Here is a 21763-nt window from a genome sequence, read left to right on the forward strand (position 1 = left end):
CAAAAGACAATGGCCCATGCCTGTTTGTCTTCAGAGCCATTCCTCACTCTTCTTCTGTTCTGCATCACAGGGCAAGCATTCACAGAAGATGCCTTTCTCAGGCTCCCAATGTCACATGACTTTCAGGAGGCTGGCCCATGGAAGCCATCAGAAGGGATTAGTGGGTAGAGGCAGTGAGGGAGAATCTAGGCTGCCCCCACCCCCTATCATGAGTGGCATCCCTGCCAGTGACTCTCTTCTCCATGCCTCCAAATACACTCCCTCCTTCTGTAGTTCCAACCTCTTCTGCTTAACCATTGCTGTGATGTTCTGGCCCCAACAGATACCTCCAGTTTTGAAAGAGTAACACCCCTTTCTCTTGCTGTGCCTCTAGGCCTCAGTGTGCTGATGTTGATCTCAGCATTTCACTACCATCTTTTGCTTAGCTTTTCAGCTCACATGTTACTTTTATAACTAATTTCATGTCTTAAATTCCCTTTCTTTAACACACCCAGAATGGGTTCTCTTCCCTCGTGGGCCCTGACGACTCCCTTGAAATGATAGAACATTTTTATTTCCTTTGCTACTCAGAGTAACTTAAATGATCCCAAGCCCTTGAAGCAGACTGAAAATACAGATTCCCCAGACCCAGCACATAGAGGGAGTGATTTTATTGTTTCCATGCATGGCCTGAGAACCTAAATGTTCAAAAAACTCCCCAGTGGTTCGGATGCTCAGCACCGGTATAGAGAACAGCAAAGCCAGACTGAGAAGAGGGGCTTGGGGTGGCTGTATTTATTCACCACTAAGGGCTTCACTTCTGCAAACAAGCCTCATGCAAGAGACTGAGCAAAATTAAAAATGACTGCATCCTAAGGATGTTAAAGGCACTCATTTACAAGTGTCAGAACAGCACAAGCTAAGTTAGAGAATGCCAAGGGATGAAATGAAATCATGTATGTGACAGCATCTCACTTGTAGTTGTTGCTCAGTAAATGATAGTGTGTTTCCTTCCCTCACATTGAGTGAAAGCATAGAAATGCAGAAGGCTGTGAAATAGTGTAAATTATTTATTCCTCGTGCTAACAGAATCCAGATATTAAATCCCATAAAGGGGAGATAAGCAATCAACTAGTCAAAAATTTTTTCATTATTATTGTTAGCCAAGCTGGTGTCTCAACAATCTAATCATATGACACCATAAATTGGCTCTGTTTAATGTCAGAAATGATCTAAGAAAATATCTTTTAACTGGGAGTCTCACGTCAGATTACTTATTAACATGTTTCCTAAGGAGACCTAAAGCTTGTGATCATGTCCTTACTTGGCCATTAGAGTTTCTACATTCCAGGCTCTTGCAAAAGACTATAACTTGATGTGCTACCCTGTCCAATTCCTCTCATGAGGTTGGTTATGAGAAATAATTGGAGTATAATTTTCATTGAGCACTGCCCGAAGGATATGAAGTCCGTTCATTCCTCAGCTAGATAGCCTACCTGTTATTCATGGTTTAAGTCATCAGATCTCCTGAAATAGCTTCTTGTCAGTTTCCCTTCACTGGGCAGGATTAATGAAAAAAGACACATCTGTCCTTATGGAATGTTTGAACTGTCTTAAGAGAGAAAACTCTCATAGGTTTCTAGATGGAGAAAATCAATAACTTACCAAGACAGGAGCATCAGACTAGCATGAAGCAACTCATCTGTAAGCCAGGAAGCAAGAAGACAGCAGTATCATATCAACAGAAAGATGCTAGAAAAGAGCTGTGAGCCAAGAATCCAAGAGATCTAATTACATATGAGGACAAAGGAAAGACATTTCTGGACATAGAGTGATGCAAAGTGGACTATCCATGTGCCACTTCTGAGGAAACTACTTGAGAAGGGTTTCAACAGAATGAAAATTGAGTCAGAACAAAGGTGTTCAGATGGGAGGAGATGAAGAGCTAAAGAAATGATGATGAGCAGCAAACCTTGTAATACTTAACAGTCAAGTCTAACGATATTGTGACCGTGAACTATCAATTGATCAATAAGAAGAGCCATGTCACCTAAGAGGAGCTATTTAGTGGTTCAAGATGGAGCAGTCAGTGAGAGAGTAAAAATATTCCCTGTATCTCCTCTTGGGGATGAGGAAGAGATGTCCTGGTTTGGGCTCTCAGGAAGCAGGCACTGGGACAGAATTTGGGGTGCAAGATGTTTTTAGGGGTCAGTACCCATGTTAAGTGCTGAAATGTGTCCCACAAAAAGATATGAAGTCCTAACCCCCAGTACCTGTGAACGTGACCTTATTTGGAAATAGAGTCTTTGCAGAGGTAATTGAGCTAAGGTCATTGGGTTGGACTCTGATCCAACATGACAGGTGTCCATATAAAAGGAAAATGGCCTGTGGAAACAGAGATGCATGGGGGGCTGACAGAGGCAGAGACTGGAGTGAGGCAGCTCTGTTTAAAGGACACAAGGGCCACCACCAGAAGCTAGGAGGAGGAAAGAAAAGATGCAGTCCAGAGCCTTGAGGGAGCAGGGCTCTGCCAACATGTTGATTTGGACTCTTAGCCTCCAAAACTGTGAGAGGATAAATTTCTGTCATTTTAAGCCAGGCAGTTTAGAGACTAACACACCTTTTGAGAGCAGGGAAGAGGAAGCACATTTGGGCAAGTAAAGGAAGAACTCAGACTTCTGTGAAGGACTCCCAAAGCCCAGGCCAACTCAGTGGGAAGCTAGCCCATCACTCATTCGTGGGCTTTGTGCAGCCCCAGGAGGCCAGGGCGCAGGGTGAGGTGGCTCTCTGCAGAGGCAGACCCTGAAAGGGCTGGCAGCCAGAGGTGTCTGCTGACCACACTCGTAATGACAAGCAACCTCCCCTCCTTGAGGGGGGATCTGGGTAGCACAGAACCAAGACCAGTACAATAACCAAAGGAAAAGTGGCAGGGTAATGGGATGGCATAAAGTCAAATTATTTTTTAATGGAAATATAAGGACTTTTCATGATTTAAAAATAGGTAATTATGAGCAAAGTTAATGTAGAATGAAAATTTTTAATTAGTAGGAAAAATTGAATTTTAAATTTTATTAATACAGAAAGAAGGAATGAATAAAAATAAATTCAGTAACAATAAATGTAATTAATAGTAAACAGATATGGGAGTTCCTGTCATGGCTCAATGGAAATGCATCTGACTAGCATCCATGAGGACACAGGTTCAACCCCTGGCCTCACTCATGGGTTAAGGATCCAGCACTGCCGTGAGCTGTGGTGTAGGTTGCAGATGCAGCTTGGATCCCAAGTTGCTGTGGCTGTGGTGTGGGCCAGTGGCTACAGCTCTGATTTGACGCCTAGCCTGGGAACCTCCATATGCCATAGGTATGGCCCTAAAAAAAAAAAAAATGGCAAAAAGAAATAGTAAACAGAAATGATGGGAGTAAATCAAATATAAACTTATCGCAGTAGATGTGGATTTGTTGAAATCCCCTTTGAAATTATAAAGACTCTTAAATAGGTTAAAAAAAAACCCAGTGGAGAAAAAGGAACCCTGTTACACTGTTGGTGCAACCACTGTGGAAAACAGTATGGAGATTCCTCAGAAAACTAAAAATAGAACTACCATTTGATCCAGCAATGCCACTCCTATCCAGAGAAAACTATGACTTGAAAAGACACATGTACTCCGATGTTCATTGTAGCACTCTGTACAATAGCCGAGACATGGAAACAACCTAAATGTCCATCAACAGAGGAGTGGATCAAAAAGAGGTGGTACATATACACAATGGAATATTACTCAGCCATTAAAAGGAGAGAAATAACGGCATTTGCAGCAACATGGATGGACCTAGAAATTACCATGCTAAGTGAAGTCAGTCAGACAATGAGACACTAGCATCAAATGCTATCACTTTTACATGTGGAATCTAAAAAAAGGACACCATGAATTTTGCAGAACAGATACTGACTCACAGACTGAAAAACTTACATTTCCAAATGAGACAGGTTAGGGGTGTGGGGGGATATACTGAGGTTTGGGATGGACATGCTGTAAAATTTGGTTGTGATGATTGTTGTACAATTATAAATGTAATAAAATTCATTAAGTAATAAAAAAGACAATAAAAAAAACCCCAAATCTAGTTTTCATCTATTTGTCAGGAACCCAGCTAAAACAAAAGGACAGCAGCTAAAAAAGCTGAAGATAAAGGAATGAACAAGGAGATACCAAACAGGTGCAGATAGAAGGAAAGCAGAAGTGAGAATATTGGCATCAACTAAGATGGAACCCAAGACCAAAATTATTAAATAAGAAAAAAAGATACATTAAAGAGCACAGTTCACAAGGACACTATTATATACATATCCTTTGTACACGGACCAGCATAGTTATGGAAATTTTAAGGCAAAGAGGAAAAGTAGATATGTAAGAGCATATGATTATAAAAATATCAGAATTGTGATATTTTTTCATAATTTCACAAGACAATGTTATAAGGAGTAATATAGTGCCATATATACATGAAAGGCACGTTTTTCTCTTGTGTTTATGGAACATGTACAAAGAATTTTTCTATGGCTGTAGGAAAAAAACAATGAATTTGCCAGCAATGGGGGTGGAAGGGAAGATTTTACTCGTCACGTATTTTGATCCCAGTGAGATAAGCAAGAATATAGCAGTGAATGAAAGATTAGTAATTAAAATATAAATATTCAACATTAAGAAAAAACTTCTTGTAGATCATTCCTGGATGAATTATTTGGAAATTAACAGAATACTTGACATCAAAATTTATGGGGAAATCATTAATATATTCAGGAATACTTTATAGCCTAAGCGATTTTAATACTATTTTTTAAAACAGTGAAGGGGGTTCCCATTGTGACTCACCAGTAATGAACCCAACTAGTAACCATGAGTATGCGTGTTCAATCCCTGGCCTTGCTCAGTGGGTTAAGGACCCAGCATTGCTGTGAGCTGTGGGTGGGTCGCAGCTACATCTCTTATTTGACCCCTAGCCCAGGAACACCCACGTGCCTGGGTGCAGCCAAAAAAGCAAAAAAAAAAAAAAAAAAAAAAAAAAAAAAAAAGAGAGAATGAAAATTAAGTAGTGCATCGAAGAAATTAATTAAAAGTCTAAAGAAAGAAAATATTAAATGCTAAAATTAATAGAAATGGCCACAAAAACAAATGATAGAAAAGGGAAGTTTGACTAATAAACTACATATTCGTAATACATATATGCAATATATAATACATATGCTGTGTGTGTGTGTGTGTATCTGTATCTATATACATACACCATCAAGAATAAGGAAAAGGACATTACCTGGATCCCAAAAGAATGAAAAGGATTCGGTAACAGAATATTATGTGCAACTTAAGTACAATAAACTTAATAACCTAAAGGAAATTGATGGCTTTCTAACAATATAAATTACTAAAATTAGATTCAAAGAGAGGTTATAAATTCCAAGAAACAAATAAGCAAAAATTGAGTGCATATAAAGAGAGAAAGCCTTCCAATTTTATGAAAAATACTAATTTTTAATACCAAAACCTGATAAAAGATGGAAGAAGAGTTGTTCACATTCACTTATGAAAATATCCTTTTAAAACTGGTAGCAAGTCAAATCCAAGTTAGGGTTTTTCTAGAAATATGTAATTTTCCTTTTTCTTTTGTCTTTCCAGGGCCACACCCTCGGCATATTGAGGTTCCCAAGCTAGGGGTCCACTTAGAGCTGTAGCCCCTGGCCTACACCACAGCCACAGGAACAAAGGATTCGAGCCACATCTGTGACCTATACCACAGCTCATGGCAATGCCAGATCCTTAACCCACTGAGCAAGGCCAGGGCTTGAACCCACATCTTCACGGATGCTAGTCAGGTTCGTTAACTGCTGAGCCACGACAGAAACTGCTAGAAATACATAATTTTGCATTGTGAAATTTCTCAATGTTTTATTTGGTACATCAGAATAAGAGAGAACAATTTTATGATTATATCAATTGATGCTGAAAATGTATTTGATATAATTCAGTAGATATTCATAGTAAAAAGTAAAGCAAAGTAGAATATAGAAGAAAAAGCTACTATGGTATCAAACAAAAGTATTATGGAGGATGGTGACTATTGTAGGATTATGTTATGTCAAGCAATACTGCTGTTACTCACCCACTATTATTCAATATTTTTTTAGAAGTTCAGTGAATGTAATAAGAAATACAAATAAGATGTATAAATATTGCAGGTGATGTGATTGAGACTCTACCTAAAATCTTTTGAAACCCTGTAAGAAGATTTGATAAATGACTGGGTGAAAGCTAATAGATGAAGCCCAGTCATTTTCTTTCTATGAATAATCAGCTAGAAATGAAAATAGAAAAATCCATGTTTAAGAGAGTGACAAACTAAATTATCTGGGAATGAACTTAGTAAGACATAAGACATAAACAAAAAATATGGCTGTAGTAAAAGACAGTAACATTTGAAAAAATAGAGAACTGTACTATGTTTTTGAATAAGAAAACTTAACATTCCAAAAATATTAATGCTTCCCAATTTGGTATGTTAATTCAGTATAATTCCAGTCAGAATCTCATCTTGGTGGGCGAGTTGGAGGTAGCCATATTTTCAGATCAAGCAATGAGATTTTTAAAGTCCATATAATAATGTAAACGTGAGAAAATTGCTAAACTTAGTAAAAATAGAATGGGAAACCCGTAGCAGCAGATATCAAAGCATATTGTCATGTTACTGCATTTAAAACAACATATTAGCTCAGAAATCAACAATTCAGTCTTTGGAACAGAGGGTACAGAAATATATTGAGGTATGTAGTAAAACTTAATATTTGCTAAAGGAGCCATGTCTTTCCAGTAAGGAGAAAGTTATCAATGTTGGGGCAATTAATGGCTGAGTGATATTCCATTGTGTATATGTACCGCATCTTCTTGATCCACTCCTCTGTCAATGGACATTTAGGTTGTTTCCATGTCTTGGCTATTGCAAATAGTGCTGCAGTGAACATTGGAGTACATGTGTCTTTGTGGCATTTTTAGCAACATGGATGGACATAGAAATTATCATGCTAAGTGAAGTCAGTCATACAATGAGACACCAACATCAAACGCTTTCACTGACATGTGGAATCTGAAAAAAGGACAGACGGAACTTCTTTGCAGAACAGATGCTGACTCGCAGACATTGAAAAGCCTATGGTCTCCAGAGGAGATAGTTTGGGGGTTGGGGGTATGTGCTTGGGCTGTGGGATGGAAATCCTGTGAAACTGGATTGTTATGATCATTATACAACTACAGGTGTGATAAATTCATTTGAGTAATAAAAAAAAATATGTTAACATTTAACCATGATCAAAGTTAAGTGAAAAAAAAAATGTTGAGGCAATTAGCTATCCATCTGGGAGAAGCTGAGGTTAGATTCCATTTGAAGTAAAGATCTAATGTTGCAAATGAAACTATAAAGGTATTTGAAGAAAATATAGGAGAATACATGTAGTATAGCATTAGGCTTGGGCAAGCTCTCCTAAGTGAGACAGAAAATCCATAGTCCATATAGGAAAAATTAATGGATTTGGCTATATAAATATTTAAAATGTATACCTGACAAGACATCGTAAACAGAGCCAAAAGATGAACAATAGCTTGCAGCTCATATGATAGAGTTAATGTTTAATTAACCAGGAGACCTTACAGATTGATTACAAAAGTAAAAAAGGGAGTTCCCGTCATGGAACAGTGGAAACGAATCCAACTAGGAACCATGAGGATGTGGGTTCAGTCCCTGGCCTCACTCAGTAGGTTGAGGATCCAGTATTGCTGTGAGCTGTGGAGTAGGTCACGGATGCGGCTTGGATCTGGCATTTCTGTGGCTCTGGCATAGGCTGGCGGCTACAGCTCCGATTAGACCTCTAGCCTGGGAACCTCCGGTGCTGCCCTAAAAAGACAAAAAACAAAACAAAACAAAAAAACCCATAAACAATAGTATAAAAATAAGCAAAGGACATGAACTGGAAATGTAAATCACATAAACCTGTGATGAGGAAAAGCCCCATTAGTGGCAAGAGAATGTGAATTAGAACAGCTGCAATGTCAGAGTTCCCTTGTGGCACAGTGGGTTAAGGACCTGGCATTGTCACTGCAGTGGCTCAGGTCGCTGTTGTGGCACAGGTTTGATCCCTGGTCCCAGGATCTTCTATATGCCCAGGCACAGGCAAAGAAACAAACAAACAAAAGACCTGCAGTGTCATTCTCTGCTCATCAGATTGGCAAACATTTTAAAGATGGTGAACATCTCATGCTGATGAGTACATTAATTAGCAGGTCCTCCATATGCACAGTGAGACTGATTGCTTGTACCTTTTTTATAGAAAGAAATGTAACAAAGTTCCTTCAAAAAAGTAATGCATTTAATCCAGTTTTGCTCAACTTCTAGGATCCTTTCTCACAGAAATAGAAGTAGTAGAACTTTATAGATGTTTCAGTCTGTTTATTCCTTCTGTGTTTATGGTAGCCAAACCAGAAACACTCTGCATATTCATCCATAAAGAAGCAGTTGCTTAAACAATGGTCTGTCCATTCTCTGATCTATGATACAGTTATTTTAAAGTGAGATAGATATATAATATAAACTTGACAAAATATCTAAAAAACACTGATAAAAGTAAGTGGGGGAGTTCCCGTTGTGGCACAGAGGAAACGAATCCGACTAGAAACCATGAGGTTGCAGGTTCGATCCTTGATCTCTTTCAGTGGGTTAAGGATCCAGCATTGCCCCGAGCTGTGGTGTAGGTCGCAGATGTGGCTCGGATCTGGCGTTACTGTGGCTGTGGTGTAGGCTGGCAGCTGTAGCTCTGATTCAACCGCTAGCCTGGGAACCTCCATATGCCTTGAGTGCAGCCCTAAAAAAGCAAAAAAAAAAAAAAAAGCAAAAAGAAAAGAAAAAAAATCGCAGTTGATTTATCACAGGGATAATATTGAAAATTATTCTTGTATCACATGGGGTCTATTTTATGAGGACCCACAGGAGGAATTTCCATTCCAGCTACCATCCCTGATGTGGTTCATTTCAACAACTGACCTATGAACATTAGACATTTAGGTAACTAGTAATTTCTTCCTCTGCTGTGGCCCCTAGGAATCTCAGAGTCACACTGGGTCTTCAGTGACGGTACTGGATCACATGGCTCCTATTCTGTGCTCAGCGCATTCTGCTGGTACCATCTTGTTCCTCATCTTGATCTTCCCTTCACAAACATTCTTCCTTTCTTTTAGTTTTAACTGATTGTGTTGTATGTACCCCTATAGCTACCCTTGATTCTTTCTGGGAGATGAAATAAGAGGCATGAGTAAATAATGACCAGTGATTTCTTCTATTTTAACAGGGATCTGGGAAGGAAAACAGTCTCAACAATGAATAAGCCACTCATCACAACCAACTGCAGATGACTTGCCATTTCATTTATAAAGGTAAGGACGTATAGTCTCTATTTTTAATTAACACCACCTGACTCATTATAAACCCTTACCTCTTTTATTTTATACTTGTTTACAATTATTCTAAATCACATACATATCTACCTCATGACCTTTGACATTATCAAATTGAAAGCAAACAACAAGCAAATAGAAACTGGAAATTTTGTGGATGTTGGCATGCCAAAGGGGGCAAAACCCAGGAGATGTGATCTCTGCTCTTAATTACTGTGTGTGGTTAAAGTTTGGAATGGCAAAGTGTTTTTCTTATTTTTATTTTTTACTCTTTTATTATTATTATTATTATTATTATTATTATTATTGTCTTTTCTAGGGCTGCACCCACAGCATATGGAAGTTCCCAGGCTAGGGGTCAAATTGGAGCTACAGCTGCTAGCCTACACCACAGCCACAGCAACACAGGATCTGAGCCATGTTTGTGACCTACACCACAGCTCACAGCAAAGCTGGATCCTTAACCCACTGAGCGAGGCCAGGGATCGAACCTGAAACTTCATGGTTCCTAGTCAGATTCGTTAACCAGTGAGCCATGACGGGAACTCCCTGTTTTTCTTTTTTTTTGAATGTAGCAGTGGTCACTGCAAAATACTTGGGAGAGTATAGCAAAATATTAACATGAAAACCCAAAATATTCACAATCTCATCATTGGCAGATAATCACCGGTACTTCTGTGAATTTTTTCCCTCCTCCTTTTTATGTGTGTGTAGAAATATATGTGATTATAATGTTTTTAAAATTTTTTTTAATAATTTTTTTTTATTTTCCCACTGTACAGCAAGGAGGTCAGGTTGTTTTTAGGAATTCCCGTCGTGGCTCAGTGGTTAACAAATCTGACTAGGAACCAGAGGTTCCTTTCAAGGGGAATGATTGAGGTTTCGGGTTAACAAATCTGACTAGGAACCAGAGGTTCCTTTCAAGGGGAATGATTGAGGTTTCGGGTTCAATCCCTGGCCTTGCTCAGTGGGTTAAGGATCCAGTGTTGCTGTGAGCTGTGGTGTAGGTTGCAGACATGGCTCAGATTCCATGCTGCTTGACTCTGGTGTAGGCTGGCAGCAATACCTCCGATTCGACCCCTAGCCTTGGAACCTCCATATGCCGCGGGAGCAGCCCAAGAAATGGCAAAAAGACAAAAAAAAAAGTTTAATCCACACTTACCCCAGTTTTCATAGTTAAAACTTATGCACCTTAACTGGTGCAGAATATAGCAATTCTGGGGAAAAAACAGTAATTAGCACTGTGAACATTTTAATAGCCATTTGCAGTTTACCAGAGCATCTCTAAGCATCTGGTTTGCCTCCCCTACCTGGATGTTCTGGTCAGCAGGTCTGTATGAGTGTTATTAAACATCATCCTGCAGGGAAAAAACTTTGAATGCAGGTGACATCTCATGGCCTCCCTTTAACATTATTATCTGATTTGTGCTGCCTAAGGAGAATCGTTTATTAAAAATAGATTATGTTTACCTATATCTCTCCTCTTCTTTCCTACTGTCCAGTCAGGAATGATTTACAAAGTAATAAAAAAAAAAGGACCACCTCATCTCTGTCCTTCACTCATGCCAATTTGTCAACCCCTCATTAAGGTTGTATTTTCAAGCACCTTCATCATTGCTGTTAAAGGTTTTTGGTTTTAAAAGCTGCAGAGGCTTAGCAGTGAAATTATTGCATTCTTTAGGGAGGTCTTCATTCTATTTGGCTCTATTAAACAGTTGAAGCTTAAAGAAAAGGCTACTCTGTTTTGTTTTTTGTTGTTGTTGTTTCGTCTTTTTAGGGCCACACCCACAGCATGTGGAAATTCTCAGGCTAGGGGTCAAATTGGAGTTGTAGCTGCTGGCCTGTGCCACAGCCATGGCAACTTGGGATCCAAGCCGCATCTGCCACCTACACCACAGCTCACGGCAGTGACGGATCCTTAACCCATTAAGGGAGGCCAGGGATCAAATCGGCATCCTCGTGGATATTAGTCAGGTTTGTTACTGCTGAGCCACAGTGGGAAGGCCAGACAAACCTACTCTTGTTTATTAGTAGTAGTACATAACAAAATTGGAGACACAAGCATATTCTAATGGAAAAATAGAGATCAAATATCAGATTAATCCCTATGTATTCTTAAAGTGATTATGTAATTGGAGCTTTCAAGGGGAATGATAGAGGGATTAGTTTGGTTTTTACCCTGAGCCTGATATTATAAAATCTTGCAGGTATATTCTAATTCCACTCATATATTACTCAAAACTCACCAAAATGAGTTGGATTCGTTAACCACTGAGCCATGCATGACAGGTTTTGTTTTGGCCACTCCTGTGGCACACAGAAGTTTCCAGGTCAGGGATTAAACCCACATCACAGATGTGACCCAAGCCACATCTTTAACCCACTGAGCTACAAGGGAACTCCAAGCACAAGATTTAAAATGTGCTTCAAAGGCTTATGAGAAAGTCAGGGGCTTTCCTCCCCATAGCATATAGAATACTCATCTTTGCAGTTTAAGATATGACCTTTAAATATCATGGCTCCCAGATTCTGTAGTTATCCTTGTTTACCATGTAAGAAATTGGCTTTAAAAATCAGATGAATTAGAAGTAAAATGCGGAGTTCCCATTGTGGTGCAGTGGAAATGAATCCGACTAAGAACCATGAGGTTTCAGATTCGATCCCTGGCCTCGCTCAGTGGGTTAAGGATCCAGCGTTGTCGTGAGCTATGATGTAGGTCGAAGACTCAGCTCGGATCCTGTGTTGCTGTGGCTGTGGCATATGCTGGCAGCTACAGCTCTGATTCGACCCCTAGCCTGGAAACCTCTATATATGCCATGGGTGAGGCCCTAGAAAATACAAAAGAACAACAACAACCAAAAAAAAGACGTAAAATGCAAAAATATTATTATTAAGAGGTGAGAGGAATATGTTTAACCATCTGATACCGCCCAATGGTATAAACATCTGATACCTCCCAAATATTTTAGAGAAAAAATATTTTATCTAAAATCATTTTAAGAAATTACAAAGATAGTCAATAGTTTTAAGTATGAAAAATGTGAAACTTCTCTGTCATAATTATAAAACAAATGAAAAGACAGCAGAATGGAATATACTAACAATGTGCTTATAAACAGATTAATAACCTTAATACATAAAAATCAATATGGAAACCACTGATATTACTGCTCATAATAGGTAAAAACCAATACCTAAGATATTAAGTACCTGATAGATAAATGGACAAAATAAAAGCCAAAAGAAGAAACTCAAAGAGCCAAAAAAAGATATGCAAACAATGTTAACCTTTGCTAATAATTTTCAAAGATGAAAATTAAAATCAGGAGGTACTTTCTTTCACCTGTTAAATTAGCAAACGTAGTTAAAATGATAATTGTCATTGCTAAGCATGTAATGAAACCAGCTCCTACTCACAGCTGGTAATGTGAATGGTTGTATTCTCCTTGGAAAGAAATTAAGCAATATGTGGTAAGGGCTTTCAATTTTTTAGTGACCTAGAGATTCTAGGAAACTAATCCAAGACAACATTGAAGTTGGACAAAGACAGAAGCACAGAATCATTCCTGTTGCGTTATTTGTAGAAGCCAAACCCCTGAACCACCGTACCTATCCTTCAGTGTTGGCATTGTTAGCTAAAATATTAACATAGAATTGTGTTCACACAGTGGTGTCTCTGGCAACTAGAAAAAGTTCTTGTTACAATGTGATTTTTATAGTCAAATGGGAAAGTGTTTATTATATAAATGTTCAGTGAAAAATTCTGCAACAAGATGGTATCATAAAATTTGTAATGTGATGGAGTTCCCCATGTGGCTCAGCAGTTAACGAACCCAACTAGGATCCATGAGGATGAGGGTTCAGTCCCTGGCTTAGCTCAGTGGGTTAAGGATCTGGCATTGCCGTGAGCTGTGGTGTAGGACACAGACATGGCTCGGATCCCGCTTTGCTGTGACTGTGGTGTAGGCCTGCAGCTGTAGCTCTGATTCGACCCCTAGACTGTGAACTTCGGTATGCTGTGGGTAGAGTCTTAAAAAGAAAAAAAAAGTTTTTAACATGAAAGTGCATGAAGCAAAAGGTGGAAACAAATATACCAAAATATGAAGAGTGGGGTTGCCCAAGGACAGTAGAATTGAGTGGCTTTTGTTGTTGTTGTTGTTCTGATTCATATTTTTGGTACTTTCCAGATACTTTTATAGGAAGCGTCTGTAAACAGAAAAGGGCTTTTTTTTAAAGGCTTTGTGGAAAGAAACTTATACACATAGTATGAGCTTGGATTTTCATAGCACCTTTCTTAAGGATACAGAATAAAATATGCTACCAAAATGATTTATAAGTAAAGCTTTCTTTTGGAAAGATTGAAGAACACAGATTTTTTTGTTTGTTTTAGTATTCTGAGAAATCTCGCTCTTTCTCGGAGACAACAGCCATAACAACAAAAATGTAATTAACCAAAACAGCTTCTCTAGGTGACAATATTATTAGCATATTGTATTTCGGAGTAGAATTTCTAAATTCAGTCAGGTACATTTTTCTCTTGTAGATGTCATCTGCTGCTGAAAATGGAGATGCAGCACCTGGGAAACCAAATGAAGAAAAAACCTATAAAAAGGTAAGTGTGTTCTTTTCTTTCTTCAGCTCAGAAAGAGGAATAATTTTATTGTCTAGAATGCTGATATTGCTATAAGCCTTGGCTTCCTCCAAAACATTTGTTTCCCACTTCTGTTACAAATGAACACAAAGTTAATGGCTTAAGCAACACAAATTTTCTATCTTACAGTTCTGTAGGTCCCAAGTCTGATATGGGTCTCACTGAGTCAAGATCCAGGTGCCTATGGGGCCGCCTTCCTTTCTGGAAGCTCTAGGGAAGAGTCCATTTCCTTGTCTTTTCCAGCTTCCTTGAGGCTTCCTGCGTTTTCTGTATCATGATTTCCTTCCAACTTCAAAGCCAGTAAAAGCTATTTGAGTCTTTTACTCAGAGACTTTACTCTTTTACTCAGAGACTTTAAAGGATGTTTGTGATTACATTGCCTCTTCTGGATAATCAAGAATAATCCCTTTATTTTATTATTTTATTTTAATTTTTTGCTTTTTAGGGCTGCCCTGCAGCATATGGAGGTTCTCAGGCTAGGGGTCCAATCAGAGCTACAGCTGCCCACGCCTACACCACAGCATTGCTGGATCTGAGCTGAATCTTCGACCTACACCACAGCTCACGGCAATGCTGGATCCTTAACCCACTGAGCAACGCCAGGGATTGAACACGCAACCTCATAGTTACTAGTCAGATTGGTTTCCTCAGTGCCACAACAGGAACTCCTCATCTCTTTATTTTAAAGTCATCTAATTAGCAACTTTAATTTCCTCTCCACCCTTACTCCTTATTATCATATAACACAGCATAGTCATAGATCTGAAGACACAGACATCTTTGGGGTGTGTATTTTTCTGCCCACCATAGTTGCTCTGATATAAAACATTGTCAGAGGTTAGTTCTTTGAAAACCCTTCTTACTCCTAAGAAGAAGGACCTTATGTGTGTGCAGTGTTCTGTGTCCACTGAAGAAAATCTTTCAATTGACTTGAGTACTTGCCACCAAAATTTTAAAAATAATTTACCTTTAAAAATATTGTTAGGAGTTTCCTGTTGTAGCTCAGTGGAAATGAATCTGACTAGTAACCATGAGGACTCAGGTTCGATCCCTGGCCTTGCTCAGTGGGTTGGGGATCTGGCATTGCCATGATCTGTGGTGTAGGTCACAGATGCAACTTGGATCTGGTGTTGCTGTGGCTATGGTGTGGGCCAGCTCTGATTGGACCCCTAGCCTGGGAACCTCCATATGCTGTGGGTGCAGCCCTAAAAATATATATATATATTTTCTTAACAGGAAATGTTATCTTACCTCTTTCTAAGCCGTTCATATTCTATGTCTTCAGCCCACTTCACAAAGACCTCTTTTCAGACTTCCCAGTATCTTCCCTGACCACCCTTTGATTTCGATACATTCTTGGCTCCTAGCAACCAAGCTGATGTTCAGAAGCATTAATGAGTAATATATGTTCCCAGGCACAACTGCTCCTGACTTTAAATTGACTTGACAGTTTAGCTTTTAAAAGCCTTTACCCTCCTTCTCTCTTGGGAGTAGGAGGTTTGTGTATTGAAGGTTTATTCTATCTTAACATTTCCTTTTGCCTTTTATACTCGTTAATGGATAACTAGTGAGAGGTTTTCTCATAAAGTACATGAGCCATGTGATCTACCCACAGATTCAGGTCATGGAGCTAACACGATGTGTTTCCTGTTCCATTTTCATGTGGAATAATATGCCCTTTGCTACTCAGCCAAACCTAGAAGTATAGACAGGAAGGTTGCCATCCAAAGTGATGATGTGGTTGGAGAGGAGTCGGGTAAAGATTCAGGAGCTCACAAAGGTCCTGTGAGAGCTCAGAAAACTCATGAATATGGACAGAGGCAACAGTGCATTATTATTTATTTTTAGACACAGGTGGAAAACCAAATCCTATCTCATTTATCCAAGACTCTTCGTAAATTCAAACATGAGACCAACACAGAGATGGTCAAACTCCCAGCCTATCATGACTTTTAATCAGTTTCAGGGCGTTTTCTCAGTCAGCATCAAGATGCACTGCAGTTTTTTTTTTTCTCATTAAAAATTTAATTGGGGACCCATGTTGAAATGATAATAAATTCTGGATATATTGAGATTAAATATATCGTCAAAACTGGAGTTCCCTTGTGGCGCTTCAGGTTAAGGATCTGGTGTTGTCTCTGCAGTGGCTTAGGTTGCTGCTGTGGCCCAGGTTTGATCCCTGACCCAGGAACTTTCACATCATGGATGTGGCCAAAACGAAAGAAGATCATGTATATATATTTATATATAATTTTGCTTGCTTCAGTTCACTTTTTTATTTTTAAATTTTATCAAAGTATAGTTGTTGTGTTCATTTCTCCTGTACAAAGTGATTCAGTTATACGTATATATTCTCTTTCATATTCTTTTCCATTATCACAGGATATTGAATATAGTTCCCTGTGCACTGCAATTCTTGACTGAGTTCTGATTTACAGAAGCTCTGTAGTGATGCAAAAGTAATAAAAAAATAATGTGACCATGTGATCTTGGAGTTTGCTAAGTGGGTCTTGCCCAAGAATTAGTTAAGTAGGTTTTTAATAATATTATAGGTATGATTCTATGATTGCTATTTCTAAGAGGCTATTTGACTCAGCAGTGTTGGAAAGGTTATAAAAAAAATCAGATTCTGATATAGCAAATAATTCTAAGAAGAGAAGACGGAGTAACTTAAGAGGACAAAAAAATCAATGATTTTTTAAAATGCGTAATGGCATAGGGACCTTTTTAATGATCTCTGTTTTCATTTTATTTTATTTTTTTTTATTTTATTTTTTTTGTCTTTTTGCTATTTCTTGGGCTGCTCCCGCGGCATATGGAGGTTCCAAGGCTAGGGGTCGAATCGGAGCTGCAGCCACCGGCCTACGCCAGAGCCACAGCAACTCGGGATCCGAGCCGAGTCTGCAACCTACACCACAGCTCACGGCAACGCCGGATCGTTAACCCATTGAGCAAGGGCAGGGACCGAACCCACAACCTCATGGTTCCTAGTCGGATTTGTTAACCACTGCGCCACGATGGGAACTCCTGATCTCTGTTTTTAAAAGGAAGATTAGTAGTGGAAGAAGAGGTAGCCTCTCTGTAAGAAAAGCACCACAGAGGCAACTGCAGTGCCTGGAATTATAGCTCTCAATAAATATGGTGTTGATATGCAAAGGGAAGAAGGGATCTCTTAGAGAAAGTGTTACTTTGCTAACAGCTAACAGCTCAGCTGAACTACTCAATTTAATTCCTCTCCATTAAGCAACAGTTCTTTAAGCTGGAGGTGTTAATGGTGGAGTTAGGGGAGGGGATGATAAAGAGTTCCATCAGCTACAACAAATGTGTTTGTCTCTAGGCTCAGTTGAACCATTTCCAGATGAAAGAACTTGCAGCTACAGTAGGGAAACCACTGAGTATGAGCTTTGTAAAATCAGGAGAAGGGAAGACTTATCAAAAGGCAGGAGATAAAGTGAAGTAAGTCAGAAAGAGAAAGATAAACACGATATGGTATCACTTATATGTGGAACTAAAATATGGCACAAATGAACCTACCTACAAAACAAAAACACACTCACAGACATAGAGAATAGACTTACGGTTGCCAACGGGGCGGGGGAGAGTAGGATGGATGTGGAATTTGTGGTTGGCAGATACAAACTATTACATGTAGGTTGGGTAAGCAGTGAGGTCCTAAAGTGCAGCACAGGGAACTATATCCAGTCTCTTGGGATAGAAGACACTGGAAGATGGTGTGAGAAAAAGAATATATACATATGTATGACTCAGTTACCATGCTGTACAGAAATTGACACAACATTGTAAATCAACTATAATTGAAAAAAAAGGCAAGAGATAAGCAAAAATCATCCCTATTTTCAAACATGAGAGAAAGGTACCTTCTGGAAACCGTATGTGAGACAGTTCCTCAGCAGAATTTGAGCATGTGTGAGTAAATAAATGGCTGTGTACATTTGGAGAAGAAGCGCATGTCTTTCACAAACCTGCAGAGGTCCATAAAGAGTTTGTCACATAAACTACATTTCCTATGATGAAAGATTTGTTAAATTAATTGCAGATAAGGAGAATTCTCAAGTTTAATGAATCTTGATTTAAAGGTACCTAGAACATTCTTGTGGCATCCTTTCAGACACGGTGGAGAAGTACGGATTAGATGTTATAATTAATGGACGTGTACCTGGTTGGACCGATATTTCCAAAGAATAGCAATTTTTCTCCTTTTTCACTTAGTCTCTACTAACATAATGCATGAGTTGACCCTGTGTAGCTTCATATTTTTTATGCTTGACCTTCAAAAAGACATAAAATTTATACTTTGCAAACGTGCAAATGACAGGAAACAGGGAATGCCAACAGACTAGATGGGTGTCATCAAGGCCACCGTGAATTTCATTAACTATTGTCCCTTTTACAGATAGCCTAAAATTAAATTTCTTCCTCAGTCTGGAAGCCCTGACCTTAGGGTATGCTCCTTTTTAATAAGGACTTGATGACCCATTAGATTTTTGCCTGTGACTGAAGCCAGTCCAGGTTAAGAACACCCTGGTCTAGGGTGCTAGGCGTGGGAAAAATTTCAAAGGAGTTTATAAGAAACTTCCAGTTGAATGGGAGAGCCGAGACATGAAAACAGTTTTAGAACACAGTAGTCTATAATACAGGGCTCAGAAGAGGAGAAATCAGTATGGGTTGGAGTTAATGGGTAGGTTTAGGCTTTCTGTATCAAGATTCATTGGGCAGCTGCCAGCAACACTCAGCATCAGGAGAGCGATGACCGATGACGTCTGCGTGTTGTTAGGGAACATTCAGAGTTCATGGAACGATGTTATGCTCTCTGAGTCTCAATTATTTGCATGTGATTATGTAGGCTGACTGCTTTTTGTTCTGCCGGTTGACCATTTCCCTAATCCACTATCAGTTTTTGACAAGTCCAGAAGAAACACTAAAATCAGCTGGGGAGGTTAATATCTTTTACTAATGGCTGAAATAAGAATTTTTTGTTTTTCAGCTGCTTAAAAACAAACATGTTGCCCATTAAATAGGCATTAGGGCTGCCTGGCTTTGTTACAAAGTGTAGTACTTCTGTTCTCAGTTCATGTATTGGGTGTCTTCTGCAAGAGTTGTAAATGCAAAAGCCTCCAGGGGCCAGGCAGGTAACCAAAGTGTGAAACAAGCAGGGGGAAGATGGTAAACAGGAGAGTACACACCGTGTTTAAAAGGGGCAGGTGGCCCTCAGTGCCAGCTGATAGAGCTCTGCATGATTGCTCACCCAGGTTTGCCAGATAACTGATTTTTCAAGAACCAAAAATGTGTATTCTGATAGGAAGCCTCCTAATTGTTAAAGACTGGCAACTGATTCAAAATACTTCAAAAATACACTCTGAAAGAAAGTCTGTACACAGTGGAAGATGATGAAGACTCTGGCCCCCTCCCCAAATGAGTCTCCCTTTCAAAACTTTCATGGTGGAGCAGAATTTTGTAGTTGGTTTTTGGACAAGAGTGTGCCGTCTCCCCAGGTGCTGGCCTCCTGAATAAAGCAATTCTGTTCCTATTCAAACAACAACAATAACAAAACCCAAAACCCCAAAACCAAAAAAGCAAAACACTCTGGAAAATCAACACACTATGGCAATCACATCTGGCCCCTATGGGATGGCCAGTTTGCAGCCTCTGCACTGTTGGGATAGAAAAGTGAGATAGGAGAGGAAGATGCAAAAGAAATTCATGTTTGGACTAGTCCCTGCTTACTATATCCATACAGCTTATTTAAGAGGAAAAAATAGATAAGAGGCTTACATGATAACATTAAATAACAACTTGAATTGGTATTAAGTGTCAAGACAAGGGGCATTTCACTTAATCCTCTAAGAGCAAGTCCTAGCAAGCCCAAAGCTCATTACAGGCTTCTGCGGACAAGTCCTTTTCTTGGATTTGTTCGTTAGAACATTTTCCTGGGATTAAAATTTCATAGATGTCTCATTGCTTTTTGTCATGGCAGAAAATCACACTCCTTAGGTGACTGTACATTGATCCACCCACACTTTTGTCTCAGTGATGGGGAATCCGGTGGCCACAGGCACAGAATCAGGGATGAATGTGACTCATTGGAGGGACAAGAGAGTCTGGCCTAGAAAAAGCTAAGTGTCATTCTTTGGGGAGAGCAGAGGCATTTTTGCAAGTATGAGCCAGCTCTAAGTGACAGCTAGCATGGATTGCTGGTTGGAGGAGTTAGGATTTCATGTTCTGAGCCAGAACTGCCCATTAGAACCCTGGGCAATAATGGAAATGTTCTATTATCTGTACTAACACAGCAGCTACAAGCTGTGTGTGGCTGTTGGGCATTTGAAATGGGGCCCCTGTGTTTGAGGAAAGAATTTTTAATTTTAATTTTAGTTAAATTTAAATAAGCATGTGTGGCCAATGGCTACCATGTTGGACAGCACAGCTCTAGGTGGTGAGGTACCACTGATTTAGAGATGAGTGGCCTGATGAAATGACAGTGCAAATCACAATCAAAGCTGACCTAGATGTTTCCAATTAGAGTAACTACTAGAAATTTTCTGCCATCAGTGGAACTAGAGAAGTTTGAAGAGATGGTTCTTAACAAGGTGATAAGGATGGAAGGAATGAGAAAGCAGGACATCAACTCACTTTAAGAATGGTTTTAAAAAAGGGGGGGGGTCCCCTGTGACTCAGCAAGTTAAGGATCCAGTGTTGTCACTTCTATGGCTCGGGTTGCTGCTGTGGCACAGGTTTGATTCCTGGCCCAGGAACTTCTGCATGCTGCTGGCAAGGCCAAAAAAAAAAAAAAAAAAAAAAAATTGAATGGTTTAAATTTGGGTAAAATGTTGATGCCAGAAGTCTTGAGTTTTCTCTATTTTGTATGTGAAGAAATTGCCCACCTCTCCTCCCCCTACCCTTCCAAAACCAACATGTAAGCATGGTTCAGTGGTTTATGCCAAGTCACCTAGCAGTTCTTGGTCAGGAAAATAGTGTAAAGCTCCAGCCACATCATGTGCTGATATTATGACTTATCCATCAGAATCAGTGTTTCCCAGTCAGCTGGCATAGGAAGCTGTTGTGTTTTTCTCCATTCTGGTTTATTATAGGATACTGAATATAGTTCTCTGTGCTATACAATAGGACCTTGTTGTTTCTCCATTCTATATATAATAGTTTGCATCCACTAGTCCCAAACTCGACAATCCATCTCTCCCCCATCTTTTGTCCCCCTTGGCAACCTAAGGTCTGTTCTCTATGTCCCTAAGTCTGTTTGTGTTTCATAGTTAAGTTCCTTTGTGTCATATTTTAGATTCTGCATATAGGTAATATCATGATACTTGTCTCTCTTGCTGACTTAATTCACTTAGTATGAGAGTTGCAAATGGCATTATTTTATTCTTTTTTATGGCTGAGTAATATTCCATTGTATATATCCCACATCTTTTTCCATTCATCTGTTGATGGACATTTAAGTTGTTTGCATGTATTGGCTGTTGTGAATAGAGCTGCTACAAACACAGGAGTGCACAGATCTTTTTGAATTACACTTTTGTGGTGATATATGCCTCAAATCCAGTGGGATTGCTGGCTCATATGGCAATTCTGTTTTTCTAGTTTTTTGAGGAACCACTGTATTA

At 39.3% G+C, this 21763-nt stretch overlaps 1 protein-coding gene across 2 annotated transcripts in view; it reads left to right on the top strand.

Annotated features, from left to right (window-relative positions):
- PIP5K1B (phosphatidylinositol-4-phosphate 5-kinase type 1 beta) overlaps positions 1-21763 on the top strand; it is a 340526-nt gene that overhangs the window by 111111 nt on the left and 207652 nt on the right. For both annotated transcript variants that reach the window (XM_021064629.2, XM_021064626.2), the window contains exons 2-3: positions 9370-9454; positions 14019-14087. In XM_021064629.2, the coding sequence (XP_020920288.1) occupies positions 14019-14087 (69 nt within the window). In that variant the 5' untranslated portion in view covers positions 9370-9454. The remainder of the gene's footprint in view (positions 1-9369; positions 9455-14018; positions 14088-21763) is intronic.

This window comes from Sus scrofa, chromosome 1, assembly GCF_054392235.1.
Source record: "Sus scrofa isolate SSC_HxYL_T2T_F1_AM1 chromosome 1, Sscrofa_HxYL_maternal_Yorkshire_Landrace_v2.0, whole genome shotgun sequence".
In the NCBI taxonomy this organism is placed as follows: Eukaryota; Metazoa; Chordata; class Mammalia; order Artiodactyla; family Suidae; genus Sus; species Sus scrofa.